Source organism: Pipistrellus kuhlii, unplaced genomic scaffold (genome assembly GCF_014108245.1).
Source record: "Pipistrellus kuhlii isolate mPipKuh1 unplaced genomic scaffold, mPipKuh1.p scaffold_m20_p_3, whole genome shotgun sequence".
Lineage (NCBI taxonomy): Eukaryota > Metazoa > Chordata > Mammalia > Chiroptera > Vespertilionidae > Pipistrellus > Pipistrellus kuhlii.
In genome coordinates this window covers 161,886,579-161,910,108 of record NW_023425529.1, presented here as the reverse complement: position 1 = coordinate 161,910,108, position 23,530 = coordinate 161,886,579, and the positions used below count along the sequence as shown (strand labels likewise).

General features: G+C 44.3%; 1 protein-coding gene across 2 annotated transcripts; it reads right to left on the bottom strand.

Annotated features, from left to right (window-relative positions):
• Window positions 1-630: 630 nt before the first annotated feature.
• Window positions 631-23,093, bottom strand: LAMP1 (lysosomal associated membrane protein 1). Of its 2 annotated transcripts, none has more exons than XM_036457334.2 (9): window positions 22,841-23,093; window positions 17,097-17,221; window positions 15,058-15,274; window positions 14,793-14,951; window positions 6,489-6,787; window positions 3,304-3,429; window positions 2,354-2,420; window positions 2,115-2,285; window positions 631-1,588 (listed from the first exon to the last, which is right to left on the bottom strand). In XM_036457334.2, the coding sequence occupies exons 1-9, from the start codon at window positions 22,890-22,892 to the stop codon at window positions 1,449-1,451; spliced, it is 1,356 nt and encodes a 451-aa protein (XP_036313227.1). In that variant the 5' UTR covers window positions 22,893-23,093; the 3' UTR covers window positions 631-1,448. The 2 variants fall into 2 exon arrangements, with proteins under 2 accessions (XP_036313227.1, XP_036313228.1); XM_036457335.2 differs by having other exon boundaries at window positions 17,097-17,218.
• Window positions 23,094-23,530: the final 437 nt, after the last annotated feature.

Sequence of the window (23,530 nt, the reverse complement as noted above, 5' to 3'; positions counted from 1 at the left end):
ATTTGTCACATGGCCCAAAACTGCTATGCTTGGTTTGAAAAGGACTGCTACCAAGTTAAGGACCGCCAATGGCTACCTCAGCTATATAAAAGCAAGTTTCCTTCTGCCCATGTGGACAGCAGATTCTGGGGTGCAGGTGGTCAGGGATACTGCAGTTCAGGGTCACCCAGCAGGCAGACTGCCCTCAGCCTGAGCCAACCAAGGCCCATAGATCCTTAGAGGGCACCAATCTTTGCTTAAAAGTTAAGATTAAATAAAACTTGAGTCTTGAGCGCCTGCTCTGAAAACCACACACAGCTGTCAGGGCCTGCGGCAGGACCAGAGCCGCACGTCCCAAACAGTGCATGCAGCAATGCAGCGAGGGAACTCACATTCATTCTTCCCCTCCCCATTCTCATGGAGTGGGTAGGACAGCGCTATGGCTGCATTGTCACAACTGAAGACCGACATTTAGGCTCATGTTCTCAAATTGCCACCAGCAGACTGGCTACACATCGGCTCTCCTAGAAGCAGGGTGGCTTGGGCAGATTCCTCACTTGCAGTTGTAACTGGCACCATACCACCCCTGCTTACACACTGCTTTCCACCATTCATCCCGAGAGCTGACAAAAGCACAAGGTCCAGACACGGAAAGAAAGAGACATTTTATTAGCATTGTTACAGCAATGCATTAAATGAAGGGATCCTCAGTGCACAGCCCACCCGAGCTGCAAGCGGATAAATCAGAGTGAAACCGATTATTGTACACAAGTGCAGACACAGGATCACCCTGAACCTCAAACAGAAGATTGAAAATCACTTTACAAAAAAAAAAAAAAAAAAAAAAAGTAAAAATAACACCCATTTTTCTATTTAAAAAAATGCCATCTCTTGAATTCAGAGCATGGAAAGACCAATCGCTTTAACGCTTGCTGTGCAGCCTGTGGGGGCCAGGCCTGTCTTGGCTTCTAAAGCTTAACTTAAGCATTCCAGAGTTTCCTCCCTTGAAGTACTTCTGTTTTAAAATTTTCTTTCTCTACTAATTTATTAACTGTGTCAGTCTAACAGTTAGCCAGCCTTCATCAGTTGTAAGTGTTAAGAACAGAGAACCTCCCTTTGTAAGGCTTATATCTGAGTCAAGAATGAAGAGAAACTAAACAACAGAACCTTAAAAAGTCAAATGATAGTGGAGCCAGTGCCCATTTAGAAAAGCACTCTTACCCTCCCCCCTTAAAGTTCTACTTTGGTAAATATTAACCAGTTAGCAAAATATTTAACCCCATTAGCAAAATTAACACCGTCATTGCAATAGTTACTCTTTGTGCATAGTAAATGTTGCAAGATGAACTTCACATTGGATAAAGCAGATCTGAAAATCAGTTTGCAATAAAGTGTGCCTTCCTCAATATCAACCTAAGCTCAGGGAAATGAACAGAGGGCCCTGCAGCTTCTGCTGGTCTGCGGCTGGGCTAAATCGTCTGGTAGCCAGCGTGGCTCCTCTTCCTGCCGATGAGGTAGGCGATGAGGACGATGAGGACCAGTCCTGCCAGGGCCCCGCCCACGGCGATGGGGATCAGCATGTTATTCTCATCCAGCTGACATTCTTCCACTGAGGAGACAAACGGGAGCACGCCATGTGCACGCGGGTTGTCACCATGTGGACCCCACAGAGGCCTCTCCCTCCTTTCAACCTCTGCCCGCCGCCACACCCAGCAGGGAGGATCACACCAGGGAGGGGGCTCCAATCCCAATTAATTACCACTTGGAGAAGCTCCTACAGAGGCAGGGCATTCGCGTGGCTAGGAAATGATGGTCAGTGTGCAGTCCTAGGCGCTTGGGCCCTTCTGAACACTGAACTCACCGAACAGATAGCATTTTACTATCCCAATTTAATAGAGGGAAGAGCCACACTTGTTAAAAGAACTGCCTTTGCTCAAATAGTCACACGCTCACAACTGAGACATGCAGACGTGCTGGGCAAGCAAGCTAACACAGGAAGGGGAATTTGCTCTAAAACTTAGGCTAGGAAAGGGAACCTGCACTCCCAACCCTCCTTGCAACACAGAAGCTAAACAGAACCGAAGCCTGCCGAAGCCCACTCAAGAGTCTGAAACGCTGCCTTCAATGCTACTTACCAGACCCGAACTTGTCGCCTTCTACCTGGAAAGCCTGGACCCACACTTTGAAAAGGTTGACAGAAAAGGCATCTGTGACCCAAATGTGCTCCTCGGCGTTGCACTTGTAGGAATTCCCCATAGTGGCCTGGAGTGCTCTCAGCGAGTTATTGGAGGCCTTGAAGGTGGGCTCTGCAAAGGCAGGTGAGAATTAGTGCTCTGAGACACCGGGATGGGCAGGGGAATTGTGGGGATCTTACCTTTGGCGTCAGGAAGAGTCATGCTCAACTGGATTTCTTTCAGGAAAAAACGGCTAGAACTTGAATTCTTAAAGAGAAGATAAAAAAAAGAGAGAGAGAAGATAATCCTTAACCAGTCAACAGATTCACATATTTGTTGTAAAGTTTGGTGATGAATTTGATCTCTCATATTTCTAAGCTTTAGAATGAAACTGAAGAGTATCATGTCTATAAAAGGCATCATATAAATATCAAGAACACAAATTGTGATTTCCTTCAAGATCTTGTTTACATAATCAGATTTTATGCTAAAAGGACTGAGGAAGCCTTATTCTAAAAAGGTAAACACTGCCCCCTGCCCCCCAAAGGTTTACTGAGCTTTAGGGAAGTTATACTTTATTATGGGAAACCCAACTGTTAAACAGTTCACCAGCACAGTGCATTGTAAGTATTCATACGTTGTACTTCTTATTCTTCCCATGTTAACTCTGTGTATGATTCTTTCCAGGCAGGTATAAAGAAAAGAGGTACAGAATACAGAGCTGCTGCTTCTCGATAAAGGGGTGAGGGAGGCATCTGAGTATCTGCCCTGAAGTCGCCCCTTCCCTGTCTGCAGCCAGTGCTAACAGTGGCAACTGGGCACACAGCAGGCACTCTCTAATGCCTGATGAATAAATGAATGAAGGTCCACTTGTAAACAAGAAAGGGGAAGAGGGAGCTAAGGGACCAAAAAGACTGAAAAAGGGAAGGCAGAGAAGACTCCTCCTTCCCAAGGCAGAGCTCTGGGTTTCAGGACCTGTGTTGTTTCATTCTGGTTTACACAGGGTGTGCTCAGCTTAGGGACTGTGGCCACGAGACACCAAGTGAGTGAGCAAAAAGAGTAGGACAGAAACCACAGCGAGATGCGTGCTAAGATGCCAGGCAGGTCTGGCACTGAAGCCCCCCTGAGGGAAATGAACATGGACACTCACCATTCCAAACTGGAAGGCAAGGAAAGTGCTGTTCTCACTCTGGAGCTCCAGGGTCACCAGCTGGGTAGTGCAGCTCCCACCGGCTTTGGTGTTATTTGGGTTAATGTTGAATACTCTGGTCATAGTCTACGGAAGAAAAACAAACAAGTTACCATTCCATCTCCCACCCTGGGTTCCCTATTGTTGAAAAACAAAAGCAATCCTAAAAAACTAACCTCAAGGTCACTTTCTCTTTAACCAAAACTGTAAGAAAAATATTAAAAGTTTTTTAGTGTTTAAAAAACACTAGTGAAGATTTCTGGCACAACAATTTTTAGTGCTACTTCTGGTTGCTACTTTCAAAATGGCCCATACCCAGAGGAAAGGTGTAGTAGGTCCTAGTGCCTTTCTCACCGTCTCCCAGCGGTCACACACTTCACCTTCATCACAAGCAAGTTATCTGACACAGCCCCACAGAGTTTGTCATTAGGGAGAAATATTATTTCAAAGGAAAAGCATAAAAATAACATTTAAGGGGAGAATCCAAGATGGCAGCATGAGTAACACCTAACTGCAACTTCACACAACAATTTCAATAAAATACAACTAAAATACAAAATGTACATTACCCAGAACTACAGGAAAGTCGACTGACTGGAAATTCTACAACAAGGAAGAAAGAGAAAACCAGAAGGAAAATCAGAGGAGCTGTAAAAGCCTAAAGTACGGAGACATGTTGCGCGCGTGGAGAGGATGGAGCTGGAGAGGAGGGAGAGGCTGAGTGCCTGGCTGGCATTCCCTAGCAGGAATGAGATAAAAGTTCTGGAGTGCTGAACCCCAGATCCGACAGTGCTGAACCCCAGTTCTGGGCCAGACCCTGAGGACTCAAGCTCATAAAGAAGGAGCCTGGGCTGTTAGGCGGAATCTCAGGGGAACGGCATAAGGCAGTGCCCCTGGAGGCGCGCACATTGCGCACAAAGGACAGACTGTTGGCTCTGCTGCCAGATTGCCCTATCGGGAAGGAGACAGAGGCTCCGGACTGCTGAGCCCCAGTTCTGACTGCACTGAACCCCAGTTCTGGGCCAGACCCTCGGGACCCGGGTTCATACAGAGGGAGCCTGGGCTGTAGGGCGGAGACCCGGGGGAGCGACGAAAGGAGGTCCCAGAGGCGCGCACCACTGGATTGCCCTGGCGAGGAGGAGACGGAGGCTCCAAACTGCTCTGAACCCCACTTCCAACCCCACTTCCAAGTGCACTGAACTCCAGTTCTAGACTCATTGGGGGAGAGCCTAGACTGTTTGGTAGCAGGCGAAACTCAAGAGCACCTTTCTCTCAGAGGTGCTTGCAACGAGTACTGAAGGACCCTGAGGACTGAGACTCAGGAGCCTCATAGGGAAACTCCACCCTATCTAAGCTAAACACAGAGACTTTTAAGGCTACCAACTCAGGGAAGCTGCGAAAATGCCGAGACAAGGAAACAGATCACAAACGAAAGAAATGGAGGACAAAAAGCGACTGGATATAGAGTTCAAAATCACACTTATAAGGGTTTTCAAGAATTTCCTAGAAAAGGTCGATAAGACCTATGAGGATATGAAAAGGGATCAGCTAGAAATAATAAGGGATCAACAAGAAATAATAAGGGATCAACAAGAAATAATACATTCTCTGAAATAAAAAATATTATACAGAGTCCTAAAAACAGAATGGAAGATTGCAAGAATCAAGTCAAAGATTTTGAACATAAAGAGCCAGAAGATACTCCTCCGCAGAAGCAAGAAGGCAAGAGAATCCAGAAAGTTGAAGATAATGTAAGAAACCTCTGGGACAACTTCAAGCAAACCAACATCAGAATTATGGGGGTCCCAGAAGATGAGAGGGAGCAAGATACCAAAAACATACTGAAAGAAATAGTGACAGAAAACTTCCCCCACCTGGTGAAAGAATTAGACTTACAAGTCCAGGAAGCGCACAGAACCCCAAACAAAAGGAATCCAAAGAAGTCCACTCTAAGACACATTATAATTAAAATTCCAAGAGCAAAAGACAAAAAGAGAATATTAAAAGCAGCAAGAGCAAAGCAGGTAGTTACCTATAAAGGAGCACCTATACCATTGTCAGCTGATTTCGCAACAGAAACCATTCAGGCCAGACAGGAATGGCAAGAAATATTCAAGGTGATGAATAGTAAGAACCTACAGCCAAAAATATTAATAATCTACCCAGCAAAGCTATCACTCAGAATCAAAGGCCAGATAAAGAGCTTCACTAATAAAAAAAAAGCTAAAGGAGTTCATCACCGCCAAACCAGAATTATATGAATTGCTGAAGGGGGTTCTTTCGAAAGAGAAAGAAAATAAAGATAAAAATTATGAACAACAAATACATCTAAAAACCAAGGGAATTAGCCGAAACCGGTTTGGCTCAATGGATAGAGCGTCAGCTTGGGGACTGAAGGGACCCGGGTTCGATTCCGGTTTAGGGGCATATACCTTGGTTGCGGGCATATCCCCAGTAGGGGGTGTGCAGGAGGCAGCTGATCAGTGACTCTCTCTCATCGATGTTTCTAGCTCTCTATCTCTCTCCCTTCCTCTCTGTATAAAATCTATAAAATATATTTTTTAAAAAAAAGGGAATTAAAAAACCTGATGAACAATATTAATTTGAATATAATAGAATCAGAGGTATGGAAGGGGAGTGGACTGATGACTCTCAGGGAAAAGAGGAGTGGGGGGTGCGGGAAGAGACTGAACATAAACTCTGCACCTATGGATGAGGACAATGGGGGGTGGGGAAAGGGCAGAGGGTGGGGTAGGAACCTGGTGGAGGGGAAAAAAAAATGAGGAACTTTTGTAATAATATGAACAATAAAGGTTTATTAAAAAAAACAACAACATTTAAATGTCTGAATGGTAAAAATTATACAAAATTTAATATTTTCTCAGAGGTCAACAAACTTGTTCTATAGAGGCCAAACATCGCACGGTTTATGCTTTGTCTCTGCCACCATGACTTGATTCTGCTGTTTCAGAGGAAAGCTGCCATACTATGACATGAGTGTGCCTGGCTGTGGCCAATAAGCTAAGAATAGATATATGCACACTGACTTTTATTCCCTGATTTATATTCTGAACGGCCATGCACACACACTGAATTCCCACACGGCAGCGCACAGAGAGAAAGGGGCTCCTCGAGGCTCAGCCTACCTTGTCGTCCTTCTTCTTGTAGGTGACATTCAGCTGCAGCCCCATGTTGGCAAGCAGGCAAGTTCCGTTGGTGCCACTCACGTTGTACTTGTGCACTGAGGGGTTCTCAGGCACTGGGGATGGTGAAGGGTGGGGAGGGGTTGGCGAAGGGTGGGGAGGGGAAGGGTGGGGAGGAGTAGGGTGAGGAGGAGATGATGAGGGGTGGGCAGATGTTGGTGAAGGGTGGGGAGGGGTTGACGAAGGGTGGGCAGATGTTGGTGTCACTGTTGGGGAAGGTTTATCTTGCATACAGCGAGTTTCTGGAAAAACAAGGAGGGATTAATCATACTGTTCACAGGAAGGAATTCTGATTCCTTAAAAACAAGAGCCACAGGAACCCTGAGCTCCAGCTCCCTGAGCTCCTTGTAAACCCCAGCTGACTTTCTCAAATAGCCCCACCCCTCAGAACAGGAGTAAATTATGCAGGCAGGCAGGCACTGTTGTCCCACACAGCAAGCTGAGGGGGGCGGCAGTGTCCAGTTCACCTGTCTCCACTCCTGCCACTGCGTGACGGTTCTAAGTGGACACTTCCATTTCAGCCTCGGGGCAGCCCCATGCTTACAGATCTATCCTCTTCTCCCTGACAAACCTTCCCTTCCTACTGTGTGGTCAAGTTAAAAACCATAACTCTCTCACATGCCAGTGGGACAGCCAGACACACACCACCTGAAATAGCTCTCTGAGCTATCATTGCATGATGCTGGAAACAGGCCCAGAACAGCAGAAGAGTGGCCTGGACCTCACAAGCTCAGGAGGGACAGAGAGACACCAGACACACAACCCTAATGCCATCAGCACAAGTCCATGGGAGAGCAGAGGAGGCCCTTGGAAGGACAGGTGGCAGGTGGCCCTACAGGATGAGACTAGAGCTGAGACTCAGTGCACAGGGTCGGTCAGCTGCTGTGGGTTTTTACTTGGGGCAGGGTGGTGAGGGCTGCAGCAGGCACTCTCATGTAGGCAGAAGGCCCAGTAAGTGTGAGAGCAAAAATCCCAAAAGAGAGAACAATCCAGGACCTGAGGGAGGATGGAGTACAGACAGGCCATAGCAAAGGGACCTGGTGACCAGGAGAAGTCAGATTTGTGGGAGAGGTGTCTGTGGGGAGGCCACATTGTTCCCCCAGAGGAGATGTTAAGGAGTTTGAATGGGATTTTGTTGCTCAGAAATGACCCACCATGATTGTTTACAACAAAATTTATAATAAAAATCAAAGCAAATGGAACCCACAGTGGAATAGCTCAAAATTTCCTACAGGGACAGGAAAGAGGTGCTTCCTCTGAAGATTTCAGATTACTTAACATTTTATAACACTGCAGCACTTCTAGGATACCACAATTAGATTCTTTCTCTTACCACTTTGTTTCTGTGGACTACCAACAAGTTGAATATAATATTTATACAATTTTCATCCAAGTCTGACTTCTCACAGTTTTGCTAGGCTGAGCCAAGGAAGCTGGTTCAGACATCCTGGTAGGGAGCCAGTCAGTAGTTTGTGTAACCTTACCCACCACCTGTTTTCACTTACTCTAAATTAAAATGAAACTTCAATGTAACTCTTTCAGTTGCCAATTCTGCCTCCATATCCCATCTACTGAGGGGAGGAGAGAGAGGATACTTCACTCCACAAAACTGTAACACAGGGAAAATTCGACATACTTTCTGGAAAGTTCAGTTCACCCAGTATCCCTTCAATCCCTTCCCACAATGTAATCTTAGAGAGTAAAATGCCTTTCTAGACAGAATCCCTAGTCAGAAAAATGCAGAACGTAAGAAATCTGTTAGGATAAAATGCCCTCTTCCTTCTGAGTTATACATGCAAAGTCCACTCTCTAACCAATACCAAAGCCCTTCCTGCAGAAGCCACAAGGGAGATAATCCTATCCTACATAATAAAACACTAACATGCAAATTGACCGAACAGACAAAACAACTGGTCGTCATGATGCACCATTGGGGGAATGCTCAACACAGGAGCTGCCCCCTGGTGGTCAGTGCGCCCACAGGGGGAGTGCTGCTCAGCCAGGCCGGGTTCACGGTGGGCGAGCATGGCGGTGGGAGCCTCTCCCGCCTCTGTGGCAGCGCTAAGGAGCAGCAAGCCGAGTGGCAAGGAGCAGCAAGCAGGTGGGCGGTAAGGAGCGAGGGGTCCTGAACTGTGAGAGGGCACAGACCGGGCTCAGGGGAACTCCCCTCCAACCCCCACCTCCCCATGCACAAATTTCTTGCCCCAAATTTCATAGACCTATATAATAAAAGCTTAATATGCAAATTGACCGAACAGTGGAAATACTGGTCACTATGATGTGCAATGACCACCAGGGAGGCAGAACCTCCACTCAGGAGCTGCCCACAGACCGCAGGCCCAAAGGCAGCCAATGCAGGTACCAGCAGGGAGCCCCCAATTCCCCCACCAGTTGCCCTGCAGAGGGAGGCAACTGGTGGCAGTGGGGTGCAGGACTCATGAGTAGGTAGTGCCAGGCTGGCCAAGGCAGGTACCAGCGGGGACCCCCCTCATCACCCGATTGCCAGTCAGGCCTAGGGATCCTAGTGTGCATGAATTCCATGCACCGCGCCTCTAGTCACAAACAGAATGCACTGAGTATATTTATTGCCACCTGTGGGAAGGCCTCTGGAAAGACTAGGGCAGTGGTCGACAAACTGCGGCTCACGAGCCTCATGTGGTTCTCGAGCCATGGTTTTCTGCTCTGTTGACTAATGAGTTTGCTAACCACTGGATAGGGCTTAATCACAAGGAACAACAGCAGCCTGTAATTACTGGAATTGAGAGTCTAGGTCAGTGGTCGGCAAACTCAGTCAACAGAGCGGCAAACCATGGCTTGCAAACTACATGTGGCTCATGAACCGCAGTTTGCAGACCATTGAAATAGGGCAGTGTTTCCCAAAGTGTGGTACGCGTACCCCCAGGGGTACGGGAAGAGTTTGGTGGGGATATGCACTGCACCATGCTTAGCTGTGCCTAATTCTATATTCTCATGAGTACGAGGGGTACTAAGCATTACGAAAATTATAGAAGGGGTACACATATGTCAAAAGTTTGGGAAACACTGGACTAGGGGATCCAGAAGTTGCTACTGGGTCACCATTACTTTTTCCCACAAAGAAAACAATGGGAGAGGAGTGTGCAGGGCTGTGCAGATGCCTGCATGGGACTCACCCCAAATCCATTAACCCAGAGTGGGCTTGGGCCCAGAAATCCAATTTTGATTAACACAGTGAGACTCATTCACCTGCCTTTCTCCAGACAGAGCATTCCAGAATGATAAACATCTACCCTACTTTTGCAGACCTTCAGGAAAGAAGATACCTGATTTTCTTCAGAACTTATCCTCATCAACAAAACTGACTGGAAAGTCAGAGCAGCCTTGGCTTCTTATTTCCTTTTAAAATAAAATCTCTAAATAGGCGAGTTTTTGTTTTGTTTTGTTTAGGTAAAAATGATACATATGTAAAGGCAAAATGAACAAGGACTTTCTGTTAAAGGCGATTACTACACTACTGTTAAGTACAACCTCAGAAGCCCACTCTAATGACCTGAACATGCAATTTATCTAATAAAAATTTTACCGTGATACACCAAAACTGTAGGTTCAATCCCTGGACAGGACACATACAAGAACCAACAAATAAATGTATACATGGGTTAAACAACTAATTGATATTTCTCTCTCTCTCTCTCTCTCTCTCTCTCTCTCTCTAAAAGTCAATAAATAAATAAAAAACAACAAAAATACAAACTTTACCCAGGCTTTTATAACCAAAAATTTAATGACTGCAAACTTGTTAACCTAACAACTTATTAAGGATCCATGAGTAGAACAGAGTAGGGGATATAAAAATATGCATAACATATTTAGCATGGGATCTGTTCCTTGAAACAGGGAATTTAGTTGACATCACCCTGGCCAGTTTGGCTTAGTGGATAGTGTCAGCCGGAGGACTGAAGGGTCCCAGGTTCAATTCCAGTCAAGGTCATACACCTTGGTTACAGGCTCCATCCCTGGCCCTGGTTGGGGTGCACGCAGGAGGCAACCAATTGATGTGTCTCTCTCACATTTATGTTTCCTTCCGTCTCTCTCCCTCCCCTTCCATTCTCTCAAAAAAATCAATAGAAAAATATCCTCGGGTGAGGATTAACAAAACAAAACCAAGTACCTAAGAATCAAAGGAGTGAAACTGGCACAAAAGGAGATAAAAAAAATGAGAAATGGCTCAATTCTAATAAAAACCAAATATTTTTAAGCAATTCATGGTGTTATGGTAGTATTGAGGTTAGCTATGACAAATCTACTTTTAGGGAAAATGATGGTCTCTTTAATAAAACAAAATAACATTAATAGTAACCATTGTCCAAAACACCCAGTAAGACAGTGAGAATAGACAAAAAGCAGTGGAATGACATGCTGGCTTGCTAGGTTCCCAAAGATCAGAATCTGAGTTAGGGTCAAAATAAGTTGGATAACCTCACATGTTTAGCAGTTGAGTTTGTGGTTTTTTTTTAAAAATATATTTTATTGATTTTTTACAGTGAGGAAGAGAGGTAAAGAGTTAGAAACATCGATGAGAGAGAAATATTGATCAGCTGCCTCCTACACTCCTCCTACTGGAGATGTGCTTGCAACCAAGGTACATGCCCTTGACCAGAATCGAACCGGTAACCTTTCAGTCCACAGGCCAACGCTCTATCCACTGAGCCAAACCAGTTAGGGAGCAGTTGAACTTTAAAAACAATTCAGGTTGCATTGGCTGGTTTTGCTCAGTGGATAGAGCGTTGGCCTGTGGACAGAAGGGTCCAGGATTTGATTCCAGTATAGAAGGCAACCAATTGATGAATTTCTCTCACACCGATATTTCTCTGTTTTTGTCCCTCTCCCTTAAAAAAAAAAAAAAAAAAAAAAAAAAAAAAAAATCAATGGAAAAATATCCTCAGGTGAAGACTAAAAAATGCAGATCTACTTCTTTAGGTATATATAAAATGTCTAATAACCATGTTGTACACCTGAAATTAGTATAACATTCCACATCAACTAATTGAAAAGTAAATCTCAGATCATGTTATCAATTACTATTTTATACAGTATAGATAGACCCTTCCTTAAGGAGCATAAGTCCATAGTTGAGATCCAGAGGCTTCAACTTCTCCCCACCCAGCACCTCCATCCTGAACAGCTGCCTACCTATCCGAGGACCCAGGCCACTGGAGGACCAAATCCCATAAAACAGTGAGTCAAGCAAGAAGTCACGGTTGTGTGAGAGGTGATGTAGGAGCAGCTCTTGACTTCCCCAGCCTTCCTGGCCAATGGTAAGAGAAGGAAACTTCAATTTCTACAGGATACTCTTGTAATTTTAGGATGCTTCTAACCCTCCTCAGCCCAGTAGATTTACTAAGGGAATGCTCTAGTCTAGTGTCTTTGAAAAAGAAGTAAGATTTCCTTCCATTGGCACAGGTGGCTTTAACAAAACTCAATCAAGCTTTGTTAATTAAAAGGGGACCACCACGAAACACGGGGCGGTGGGTACGATGTCTTAGACCCGTCCCACAGTGGGTGAGCTCAATGACCAAACTTCTTACCACCAACTTGAAGGAACATGGTGGGTGGCACCCATGAGCTCCAAATAACCAAGACTCTCAGGTTGGAAAGCCAAAACCCTAAAGCCCCAGGTGACCCCATGTAGGACAGGGGCATACCTCTGGGGAAAGGGCTATTGGCTGGGGTTCAGATGTCAGGATAGCCTCACATCTGTATCTTTTCCACTTGGAATCACATGCATATGTCCTCCATTGGAAAAGTAATTAAAATGTAGGATGTTGGCAGGGGAGACAATGTGCATTTGTGGGAATGGGGGATATGAGAGAAATCTCTGTACTTTCCAATTTTATTTTGAACTTAAAACTGCTCTAAAAAATAGTCTATTAAAAATAAAAAACGAAGTAATTAATTAACTCCCAAACAAAATTAGTCTCTCTACTGTCACATCTGTTTTTAGACTAGAAACCGTAGTTCTGTTACAGGGCTCCACTGCCCGTGCGAACCCCAGTGGCGTGACACTTCACTTTCAAAGCACCATACTGGGGAGCTCGCTAGGGGAGGCCTGGTCATCTCTGTGTTCAGAAGCCTTTGAAGCAAAAGAAAACAAGTTGGAAAGTAAGAAGCTGTATCTATGGCCACTTTGAGGTCCAATTATAGTGAGGTCCCTGCACTGAACCAGTAAGCCAGAGATGCTATTATTTCCTAAGACCTTCTGACAGTATTTCCTTTTTCCTTTTTCTGTTCTTGAGACCTGAGCCAGAAAACTGATGCAACCCAGGTAGTTAGGAGATTTATCATGGTGAACACAAATAACTTGAAGTATTTAGCTTGTTGATCTAACCGCCCCAGCTTAGCTCAAGTCACCTTTCACCTGCCTGAGGAGGTGGACCTTAGAGTATACACACACCTGGACCTACTGCCTTCAAAAAACACGCCAGCACAAGAAGAAAAGTCCTCGCACTCCATCACCCGTTCCTTGGGAAGCAGCGTGCTCACCCAGCCTGCCAAGCCCCGTTTGAGAAGAGGCTGCTTGGTGGGAAGGTCAGCCCATTTCCTTCAGAATCTCCTGCTGCTCCAGCTCACACAGACCTCCACTGGTAAGCCCTGCACACAGCTACTAGTTATACTTTCCCAGTTACACTTGGTTTCTTTTAGTCCCAGCCCTGTTACTAACACTCTTCCCATTAGGTCAGGGGTCAGCTAATTTTCTCTGTAAGGGGCCAGATACTAAACATTTTACTTATTTATTTACTTATTAACATTTTTAAGTTAAATTATCTGTGTACATATTTTAACCTTGCCCCTTTCCCTCCCATACATACCCTCCCTCCCCAGAGTTTTGTGTCCATTGGTTGTACTTATATGCATGTATACAAGTCCTTCAGTTGATCTATTCAGATACTAAACATGTTAGACTCTATGGCTGTCGAGTGTCTATTCCAACTCAACTCTGCCACCATTAACATGAAAGCAGCCACAGAAATAGGTGTGGATGATCATGGCTGTGTTCCAACAACACTTTAGTTATGGGCACTGAAACCTGAACTGCAAAGAATTGTCACATGTCATGAAATATTCTTTTCATTTTTTTAAACCTTAAATTTTAAGCATAAAAACCATTCTTAGCGTATTGGCTATACAGAAACCAGAGGCAGGCTGGACCAGGCCTGCAGCCCAGTTTGGCAGCCCTGCTAAGAGTAGCCCTGTCTTTGAGGGCTGTAACAAGCTGCACAAAAGGGCCGACTGGTTCATCCTGCTAATTAGCTCTGGTGACGGTGCAAATTAGCCACTCTCCAACAGTCACTCCGAGCCTTCAAGCAAGACCACTAGGGAACAATGCAAATCAAAGGCCCAGCAGGTCTAAAGCGTAGGAGGAGGTTGGGAAGATATATGATGATGGAAGACCAGACTTGGGGGTGGAAAACACACAATACAATATGTAGATGATATATTATAGCATTGTACACTGGAAACCTACATAACCTGATTAACCATGTTACCCCAATAAATTCAAAAAGGTTAGGATGAGAAGCTGTTCTTAACACACCCTCTATCTAGCAGGCAGAGACAACTTCCCCAAGGCAACCAACTCCTTATCCCCTCACTCCTTAGAAAAATAACACTAATCTGTTAAGTTGATTAGTGGAATTTGGGGGAGAGAATTTTCTTAAGTCTAAGTAAAATGATAGCCCTAAATCTTACTCTGTGCCAGGCACTGAGAGACCCACTTTGCATCAATTTCTTTTTAAATCCTAACAACCATCTAACACAAGTTATTTTCCTTATTTTACAAGTGACGGAAATGAGAGGTTGACTACCTTAGCCAAGACCATGGAGCTAGGTTGGCAGGTAGCTCGTGGGGTATGAGTGTGTATGTCATGATCCCCTCAGAAAGGCACTCAGAGTCCTTTCACCATCTGCCCCTAAGGTCTGCCTGAGGTCCCCGGACTCCATTAGCTCTAACAAGGGGACACCCAGAGAGGCTTTCAACTCTTTGCCCTTTTATCCCTTTTTGATCAATTTTGTCCTAATCTAAAGAGGTCATCTCTAAAGAGAAAAAAGGTCTGGTGGACAGCTCTTCTAAGACAGAAGCTGCCTGCTCTGTCCCCAGCTACACAGATGCTCATCCATATCTAATTCTCTCGGGCACCAGAATACAAAGCCGCTTCTGCATTCAGTGAAGTCAGATTAATGACATCAGGGCCAAGGGCAGTGTCTTACCTTCCTTGCTGAAGCTATCAGTTGAAAGGTATGCCTGGATAGTGGCATCAATGAACGTGACAGTTACATTATTCATGTGGATCTGGTTGCTGCTCACACATCTGTATTTTTTATTTATGTCTGCCATGATGTCAGTTATGGATTCTGCAGTCTTGGGTCCTATATTAGAAAGGAATAAAATTTTAATTGCTTAGTTAAAAGTAATTTTAGACACTACCCCAAACCAATCTTCTTCACTTCATAATCGGTCAATTTTTGTTCTTACCCTGGGAGCTTGCATTAGGAAAAATATGTGTGTCTGACAAGTTATAAACAAAACGCATCATCTGGACACTGTAACGTGTAGCATTTCTTGCGAAACTGAGGGTCAGTATATGTCCATTTCCAAAAGCAATCATGAGACTGGGGTTAGAAGCATTCCCTTTACCGCAGGAGCTGCTATTTAATACTTCTGCATTAGGTGGCAGGGTGAAGGTCGAATTCTAGAACAAACACAATGTCATCAGAACCCAATTAGAATGTACATTATTAAAGGAATTCAGAAACACTAAATAAAGATATTTTGTAAGTATGACATAAACTCAGTTCCTCAGTTCCATCTCAGAAGACACTGCTGAGGTATTTTTAATATAAACAAAAAAACACAAAGGAAATCAACATTACATTTCAGTAAGAAAAACAATTCAAGCCCAGCTGGTGTGGCTCAGTTGGTTGGAGCATCATCCCACGTACCAAAAGGCTGCCGGTTCCATTCCCAGTCCGAGAATAATATACCTTGGTTGCAGATTTGATTTCTGGTGGGAGTATGAGGATGTTTCTCTCACATCAATGTTTCTTTCTCTCTCTCCCCCCGCCCTTCCTCTCTCTCTGAAGATCAATAAAACCATACTCTTGTGTGAGGATTAATAAAATAAAGTAATTCAAGTGTTTGAAAAGGTGACTTAAATTTTCATATAATTACAAAATCTTCATTAATATAATTTTAACTTGCAACAGAACAGAATTAAAACTAAAATTATCTTAGTAAACTCAAATAATTCACATTGGGTTTCAAGATAAAATGTGTATTTTTATTTGAAAAAGGCTATTACTACTTGTTTGCCATAGAAATGTTTAAAGAATATGTCTGTTAAACAAAGAAAAGGTGTTTACACAGAATTGCTTGAATTTATTATTATATGCAAAACAAACAACTAGAAAAGAACCTACTGTCCATCAAAATGAACTGGGCTGACTAAAACAAAAGAATTATGGTTAAGCTGTATATAAATTCTGTCCTAAAAAAAGACAGAACTACACAAGGTGATGAAGACATGCTTTGCGAAATAGTGAGGCACATGACTGCATATGGATGATCCCATTTGTGTAATAAGTAATATGTAACAAGACAATATTTTAAAAATCCAAACACAAAATATAGTGAATAGAAATGAAAATAAAAGGTGCTTGGCCAAGTCTTTAGAATTCGAGACTTTTCTACAGAACAAAACCTTCCCAGTTTTCTTCTGTTTTGACAGAGACCACATTTGTCTCTAGACCAGTACAAATGAATTAATGAGGCTGAGCAGCTGGCACAAAGTCCAGAGTGCGCTAAAGAAACTGCTGATCTCCCAGCAATCCTGGGCCCCGCCATTGCCCTTTGAGTGGTGGTAAAAAGATATGACGCTATTGAAATGGAGATAAAGAAAAATAGGAATTGAAAACAAAATTTGAATTAAGGATATATTTAAAAGAGTACATGGTAAATAAAATAAGTGAAATATCATTAATAGGTAACTGACTAAGAAGAAATACAAATGCTGTTTATTTGTTAGAAATGCAAAAGCCTATCCTGTAGAAGTACAGAGTTGTTTTAACAAAAAAACTAAAAACATTTATCAAATTAGCACAATACTTATGGCACTGCACATTAACTGTTTATATACAATTGTGGAGTGTGATAGTTTATAAAGAATAAATTCAACAGATATACTTAACAGTGGGATGGTTTAACACATAAGGTTGATTAACATAATGAAGTATTACAAAAGATAATTACAAAGAAAACTGAAAAAATGCTATACTAAAATAGTGAAAGCAGAGCACAAAATGGTTTGTATATTTTGATTGCAACTTCAGTATACAATACAGCATAGGCTACTGAGGAGCTGAGAAGGAACTATGCACACATTAAGATAACTATGTTAAGGAGGGATTTTTCAAACATTTACTTGAAATTTTTTAATAATCTCTCTTTCGTGTCCACACACACACACACACACACACACACACACACACGCACGTACACAATGGGCTGTTTCCTACCTTAGAGCCACTCTGGGTATCATAGTTGGTCACGAACTCAGCAGAGAAGTTGGCCATTATACAAGCTGTCCCGTTGCCATCCTTCACCTCTAAGAACACTGCTGATGTACCGTACACAAGGCCTGCTAACTCCAGGAGAGACAAAAATTACCAAAAATCTTTAAGAAAATATCTGGGGTATTTCTATTGTCTTCAACTGCAATAGATTTTATCAGAATACTTTCCAGGAAGTCACATGTTAACTTCTGGGTCACCACGGGGCATAAGTGCTCTACACTGGTTCCTCAGGAAATTCCATGGGGTCATGGAGGCACAATTCAACCTAAATACTGACCTTCTACAGAAATCCATGGAAGATCTGATGGTATCTTCAACTATGGAATTAGACCGCTATTTAAGGTTAGATATGTTTTTACCTCCCATGGACTGGTGTTGTGGAAGAAAAGTCATGGTCTCAAAAATCTAAGATTTTTGCCCAATTTCAGAAAGGTTCTCAAAAAACAGTAATTAAAGAGAACCTGGACTTGGCTGTGTGATCTTAGAACTTCAGTCAATCTGTCTAGGTAGGGCTTCCATATGTCAGGGGCATGGGACAGAGTGAAAATCTCATGGATCTTTATAGCTTGAGAGTGATCGCTGCTAAATATACCTCTTTAAGTAAGGTCTCAGAGCCAGTGCCACCTCTGGCTTCTTCATATCCCACCACCCTGATCAAGCCGTTTAGTAGCAAATGTAATATGATCAGTATGGTTCAGAAGTAGGTAATTTTACAAGTGGTACATTTTAGTACATGTTCTTTCATAGACGGGTAAAAATTGGTTTAAAACCAAAGAGCTGTCAGCCATCGCAGGGTACAATAACATTCAGGAGTGGTGTGCTCCTCCCTTCCCTCCTCCCTGTCTCTGCTGCTACAAGCTCCTACATGCCCTTTACCAAGCAAGCATTTCCACACCTGGCTCTGATCACTCTAAGGGCAAAATATGACTTGCACGTTCTGAAGCAGCATACTCAGAATTAACTTTTTATTCTAAATCCCTTGTCCCTGGCGAAATAAATGTCTCCAATGAAACCAATTCATTTTATCCTTGAGATTTTCACAAAATAAAATCTTTAGAGCCAACAAGTCAAGGCTAAAGTAAAGAGTATAGCCAGAAACCTCACATATCTCCCCATAAGCCTCTGGTAAAGAAAATACCAAAATCTATGTGCATAAAGAAGAGTTGCACCCTAGCCGGTTTGGCTCAGTGGATAGAGCATCAGCCTGCAGACTCAAGGGTCCCAGGTTCGATTCCAGTCAAGGACATGTACCTTGCTTGCGGGCACATCCCCAGTGAGGAGTGTGCAGGAGGCAGCTGATCGATGTTTCACTCTCATCGATGTTTCTAACTCTCTATCCCTCTCCCTTCCTCTATGTAAAAAAAATCAATAATATATATATGTATATAATATATATATATATTTTTTAAAGAAGAGTTGCTACACCAAAATGAAGCAAACTATGGTAAACAGGAAAACCTGTGGACATTTTTGTTTTGTTTTGCAAAATTTTAACCCACCTCTGGAATACTCAGGCAAGATTACCCTAAAAGCATTTTCAATAAATTGAACATTTTACTTAAAACACTTAGAGAAAATTATTCCATAACTTGTTTCTGACACAATCAAGATTTTTAAAACACGGGCTTTCTGAGAGGATGGGTAAAGCATTCCAGAGGGAAAAGCAAAGCTGGCAGGTAGAAGCAAAAGTGTGTGTTAGCGCATGGCGCTTTACCTGGGCCACTGCATGCCTGAAACACCCTCACCCAGCCCTGGTCCCCTGGCTGGAGAGTCTGTCACATTCGATCACGTGTGTCATGGGCACAGCAAGTCACTGTCTCCCATGGGAGCACACGTAGGTCAGTTCTCATCAAGCTGACCTTTGATAAAACAGTTCCTGAATCATTAAAAAACAAAAACAAAACAAAACAAAAAAAACTTTCTACTGACTCAAAGCACTTCATTTGTAAACATTTCACATTAAGTACCTTTCAATCATATAACTTTCTCATTTAGTAAACATGATGAGGGGCTGATCTTTCAAAGAAACCAAATTATTACTAAAACAATATAAGCTTTAGCAGCACTTGATGCCCACATTCATTCTGGAGAGGCCCAGAAATGTTCAATGATTAAAATAAGAAATTTACCCTAGAAGCCAATTTTGATCCTGAGAAAAATGTCTACAAAAGGATTAGAACATAATATTCGAAGAGATTATTATGTATGTAATGATCATAGTTTATTTTTTTAAAAGAATTCTGTAACAGTGGCAGTTGGTGAAGGAAAAAAAAAGACCCTTCTCAAGCCAGTTAAAATGTTTGCAGCAATTTGAGGGGTAGGGAAAAAGTCAGCATCCTGGCCTATTGGCAACTGCTAATCTCTAGCAGTACTTCACTCAGATGAGAACCCGATCATTTCTCTAGGGGTTACATAAAGGAGGAACTTTGTCCTATTCCTTTAAAACATTCCTAATTGTTGCCCTAACCCGTTTGGTTCAGTGGATAGAGCGTCAGCCTGTGGACTCAAGGGTCCCAGGTTCGATTCTGGTCAAGGGCACATACCCAGTAGGGAGTGTGCAAGAGGCAGCTGATCAATGTTTCTCTCTCATGGATGTTTCTAATTCTCTATCCCTCTCTCTTCCTCTCTGTAAAAAATCAATAAAATATATTTTTAAAAAATCATTCCTACTTGTAGAAATTCCAATTTTTAAAACAAATGCAGCTATGGGAAACATGCCTGCTTGAGAGTAAGAGAGATCATCATTCTATGATAGACTCCCCTACTACTGTATGACTTTGGGCCAGGTGCCTTTGGTTTAGGTACCTGCAAATGGAAAGTAGAGTGCTGACCCAACAGGGCCATTAGAGCATCAAATTGAGCCAAAAACATTCAGAGTGTTCAATACAAGGTATCAGCACTGATTATATTAGCTATTATTTTTTATTCAATGCTATACAGACTTCATCTATCAAGTTCATCACTGAACACAAAATGTCAATTATTTAATAAGCATTTGTAATGCACTTGCTACATGCCAATTATAGCTCCAAGCACATCACTGATAAATTATCACGACAATCTTAATTGGTAGACATATTATGACTCTCCTGTACAGATGTAGAGACTAAGGCAAAGAGATTTTAACTAATGTGTGCAAGGTCACACAGCTAGTGAGTGGTACAGAGCCAGGTCTGCTGACTCAGAGCATGTCCACCCATGCTAGTGTGAGCTGGCTGCAGGGTAAGTGCCATGGCTGAACCATACTTTCTCTCCAGCACTCATTGAGCAAGCAAATATGCTTTAAATTATGAAACACTCACTTTTGAAATGAACCACAACCTCTAAAGGCAGGGCATGAGTATGTAGATTTCTAAAATGCTGACTTATGCATGTTTGGTTAGAAACCATTACTGTAAAACTGAGCAGTTACTATGTGTGAGGCATGAGCTGGGCTGTAAGATGGGGAAAGGAAATACAAGAGCAAAAATAATCACAACTCAGCTGAATCAATGTTCTAGTAAAAGAACATGCTGTAGCATGTAGTCAAGTTCTGTGGACACCAACAGAGCGAATACTAATACTGCCTGGAATGGGACTGCAATTTTGTAAACAGTATGTAAATTCAAACTTATGAACCAAAACATTTCCATCTCAAATCTCAAAGAATTTGGTTGTAAACTTGAGACAATTGACAAAACTCCCACAAGCAAGTGTAAGATTAATTAGCATAAAACCCAATACTTCTTATCAGCAGTCGCTAACCCTTCAAACCTTATGGACCATCAGTTAGGCCAAGGACTACCGCCTGGGGACTGCTGTAGTGACAGTTTTTCATTTGGAAAGTGAAAGGAAGCCACCTAGTTGACATCACGGTTTGAAGAGTTACACTCATTTATACTACGACACAAAAGAAGATGCAAGTAGTTTCTACTCATTAATGTAGGAGGGATTAGTAATTTAGAAGCTTGTTCTATTTTTAGAAAATATGCTTTTTAGTGAAATTGTGTATTAAAATAAACATTTTTTTAAATAGACCTAAGCAGAGGGAGAAAAAAAAAAAAAAGACCTAAATCCAAGTTAAAGGACCTTTTAAAAAAGATAGATTTTAGTTGAATTTAAAACTGAAAAGATACGATGCAATGGGCATTAAGAAGTTAATCGCACACACAATATTCCAAGTAATTGCCATGTAGAGGGTTATGAACTTTCTTCATTTTTAAGATGAGCTTTTAAACCATGAAACAAAATATTCAAGTCCTAATGCTTGTGAGCTCTTCCAATAAATCACAATGCAGCCGTTCTGACATGACAAAACTTATTCCAGCAACTCCTCTTGTAACACCTGCCAGTGAAGGGCAAGGCTACGGGTTTACTGCTGGAATAAGGTCATCCCTTGTGGCTCGCCACGCAGCTCAAAAAACGAATTTTACATAACAGGCAACACAAAAAACGGCAAACCGAAATTTACTCAATCACAATAAACAGAATTTTAGAGTAAGATGAAAGAAGAGATATTGGAAGAATTTATGGGCAGGAGGAGATGTGTATCTGTATCTACTTAACTCACGTGAACTCCTATCGTATTTCAGATCCTACCACTTAGATAAACCTTCCCGCATTATTTGGGAGTGAGTAAGAGTGCCATAGACAGATGGCCTCTAAACAGACTTAAAAATCAAACCACGCACTGATTACCGTTTAACAAAACAGCACAGATTCCTCTTTCTTATTAGGCCAGACAAATGAAAATAAAATCTCTCAAGAAAATGCTGAGCACCCACTGACTGCTTCTTTGAACTATGCAGAGTGGTGGAGAGCCAGACGCTTCCCAACGTGTTGAGTCCCGCATTTTGACTCACAGGAAGCCGCACGTAGAACAGTGGCAGCAGCTCTTTACAAGGATCCACCAGACAGGAGCACTGCCACTGAGAAGCGGAGGCCTGCTCCTACCTCTCATGGTGCCCCCTATGAGTTCTCCTGAACTCCTAAAGTCATTCCAGCACAAACTTAAATTCGCGGTAACATGTAACGCACGGCAGGCCATGCTGAAAAACAGGCAAAGGTCCCTTTAAACAGGCCAAGGACGAATTCTAAAAGGCCGGGGTCCCCACGCCGCCGTATTCTCTTCTGGTTTAAGACCAGCGTTGGAAGCCGCACCAGGTGGATCGCCCGCCGGCAGCACCGAGGGACCGCGCAGGTCCCGGCGTCTCGGGGCGCAGAGCCAACCCCGGCACCTCTGAGGCCGAACTTGCCCGTGTAAGTTAGAGAAACAAAGCACACCTTCCAGAAACCACCAAGTCACCCAACTCGGAATACACTTAACACACCAGAAAGCGAGTGGAGTGACCCCAGGGCGGAACAGGCCCTCGGCTCAGAACCTCCCTCGCCCACCTCTCCGCCAACTGGATCCGACTCCCCAGGCGGCGACCTGCGGGCTCCAGCCAGACCGTTCCCACATGAGGACCTCGCAAGTGTGCGGGGGGAGGGGGGGACACGACTCGCAGGCCCGCCCATCGCCCGGGCCCAGCCCGCAGCCCCCGGACTTTGTAGCCCCCGGGACTCCGTGTAATTCTCCTCCCCCCGGCCCCCGCGAAGACGCCCTCCCCGCAGGCCTCCCGCGCTCCCGAGCCCCACCGCGCAGCCCCCAGACCTCTGTAGTCCGCCCTCCCCGCGGCCCCCCGCTCCTGGCCTGACCCCTCTCTCACCGAGTAACAGCAGGAGCAGCGGCTGCCGCCGGGCGCCACCGGGGGCCGCCATGGGCACCAGGGCCGCCGGATCGGGAGCCCCGAGGGGTCGGTGGTTGGGCCGCCGGAGGATGAGCGCTGGGGAAAGCGCTGGGGGCCGGCGTGAGAGCGGACGATCCTTCGGTCTAGAGGCCCAGCAGCTGCGGTGCTCGCGGCAGAAAAAAAGAGACCCTGGCGGCCGGCTGCGCCCCGTCACGTGAAGCGTCGCCTCACCCACGCCGTCACGTGACCTCACAGATCTCGCGAGAGCGAGCGGTTGCCAGCGGCCATGCTCGTTCCAGTGCGGGGTCCTCCCCGCGCCCAGCGCTCGCTTCCCATTTGACCCCGGAACCGGGTGCGTGAGACCGCTAGGCAGGTGATCCTGGTGCCACGTGACTCGGCCCGGCTCCAAGGTTCCCTGGCCTAGTTCTTCGGGGCCGGAGGCGGAGAGTGGGCGGTGGCTCGGGGTGGAAGAGGCGGTCCCCGGGTCCCGGGAAGCCTGCAGGTGAGGGAGCCGGGGGCGGGGCTGTGAGGCCTGCGTCGGGGCGGAAGGGGTTGGAGGTGGGGCCCCTTAGGAACCAGCTGGGCGGCCGCCGGAGGTTAAGATGAGTTTGAACCCTGCCGAAACCGGTTTGGCCCAGTGGATACTAGAGCATCGGCCTGCGGAAAGGT

Coding starts and splice junctions, on each gene's coding strand:
- LAMP1 (XM_036457334.2), bottom strand. CDS start 22,892: ATGGCGGCCCCCGGTGGCGCCCGGCGGCAGCCGCTGCTCCTGCTGTTA. Junction 15,275..17,096: donor ATACCCAGAGTGGCTCTAAG/GTAGGAAACAGC, acceptor TGTTTGTTCTAG/AATTCGACCTTCACCCTGCC. Junction 3,430..6,488: donor ACAAGAAGAAGGACGACAAG/GTAGGCTGAGCC, acceptor TTTCTTCCGTAG/ACTATGACCAGAGTATTCAA.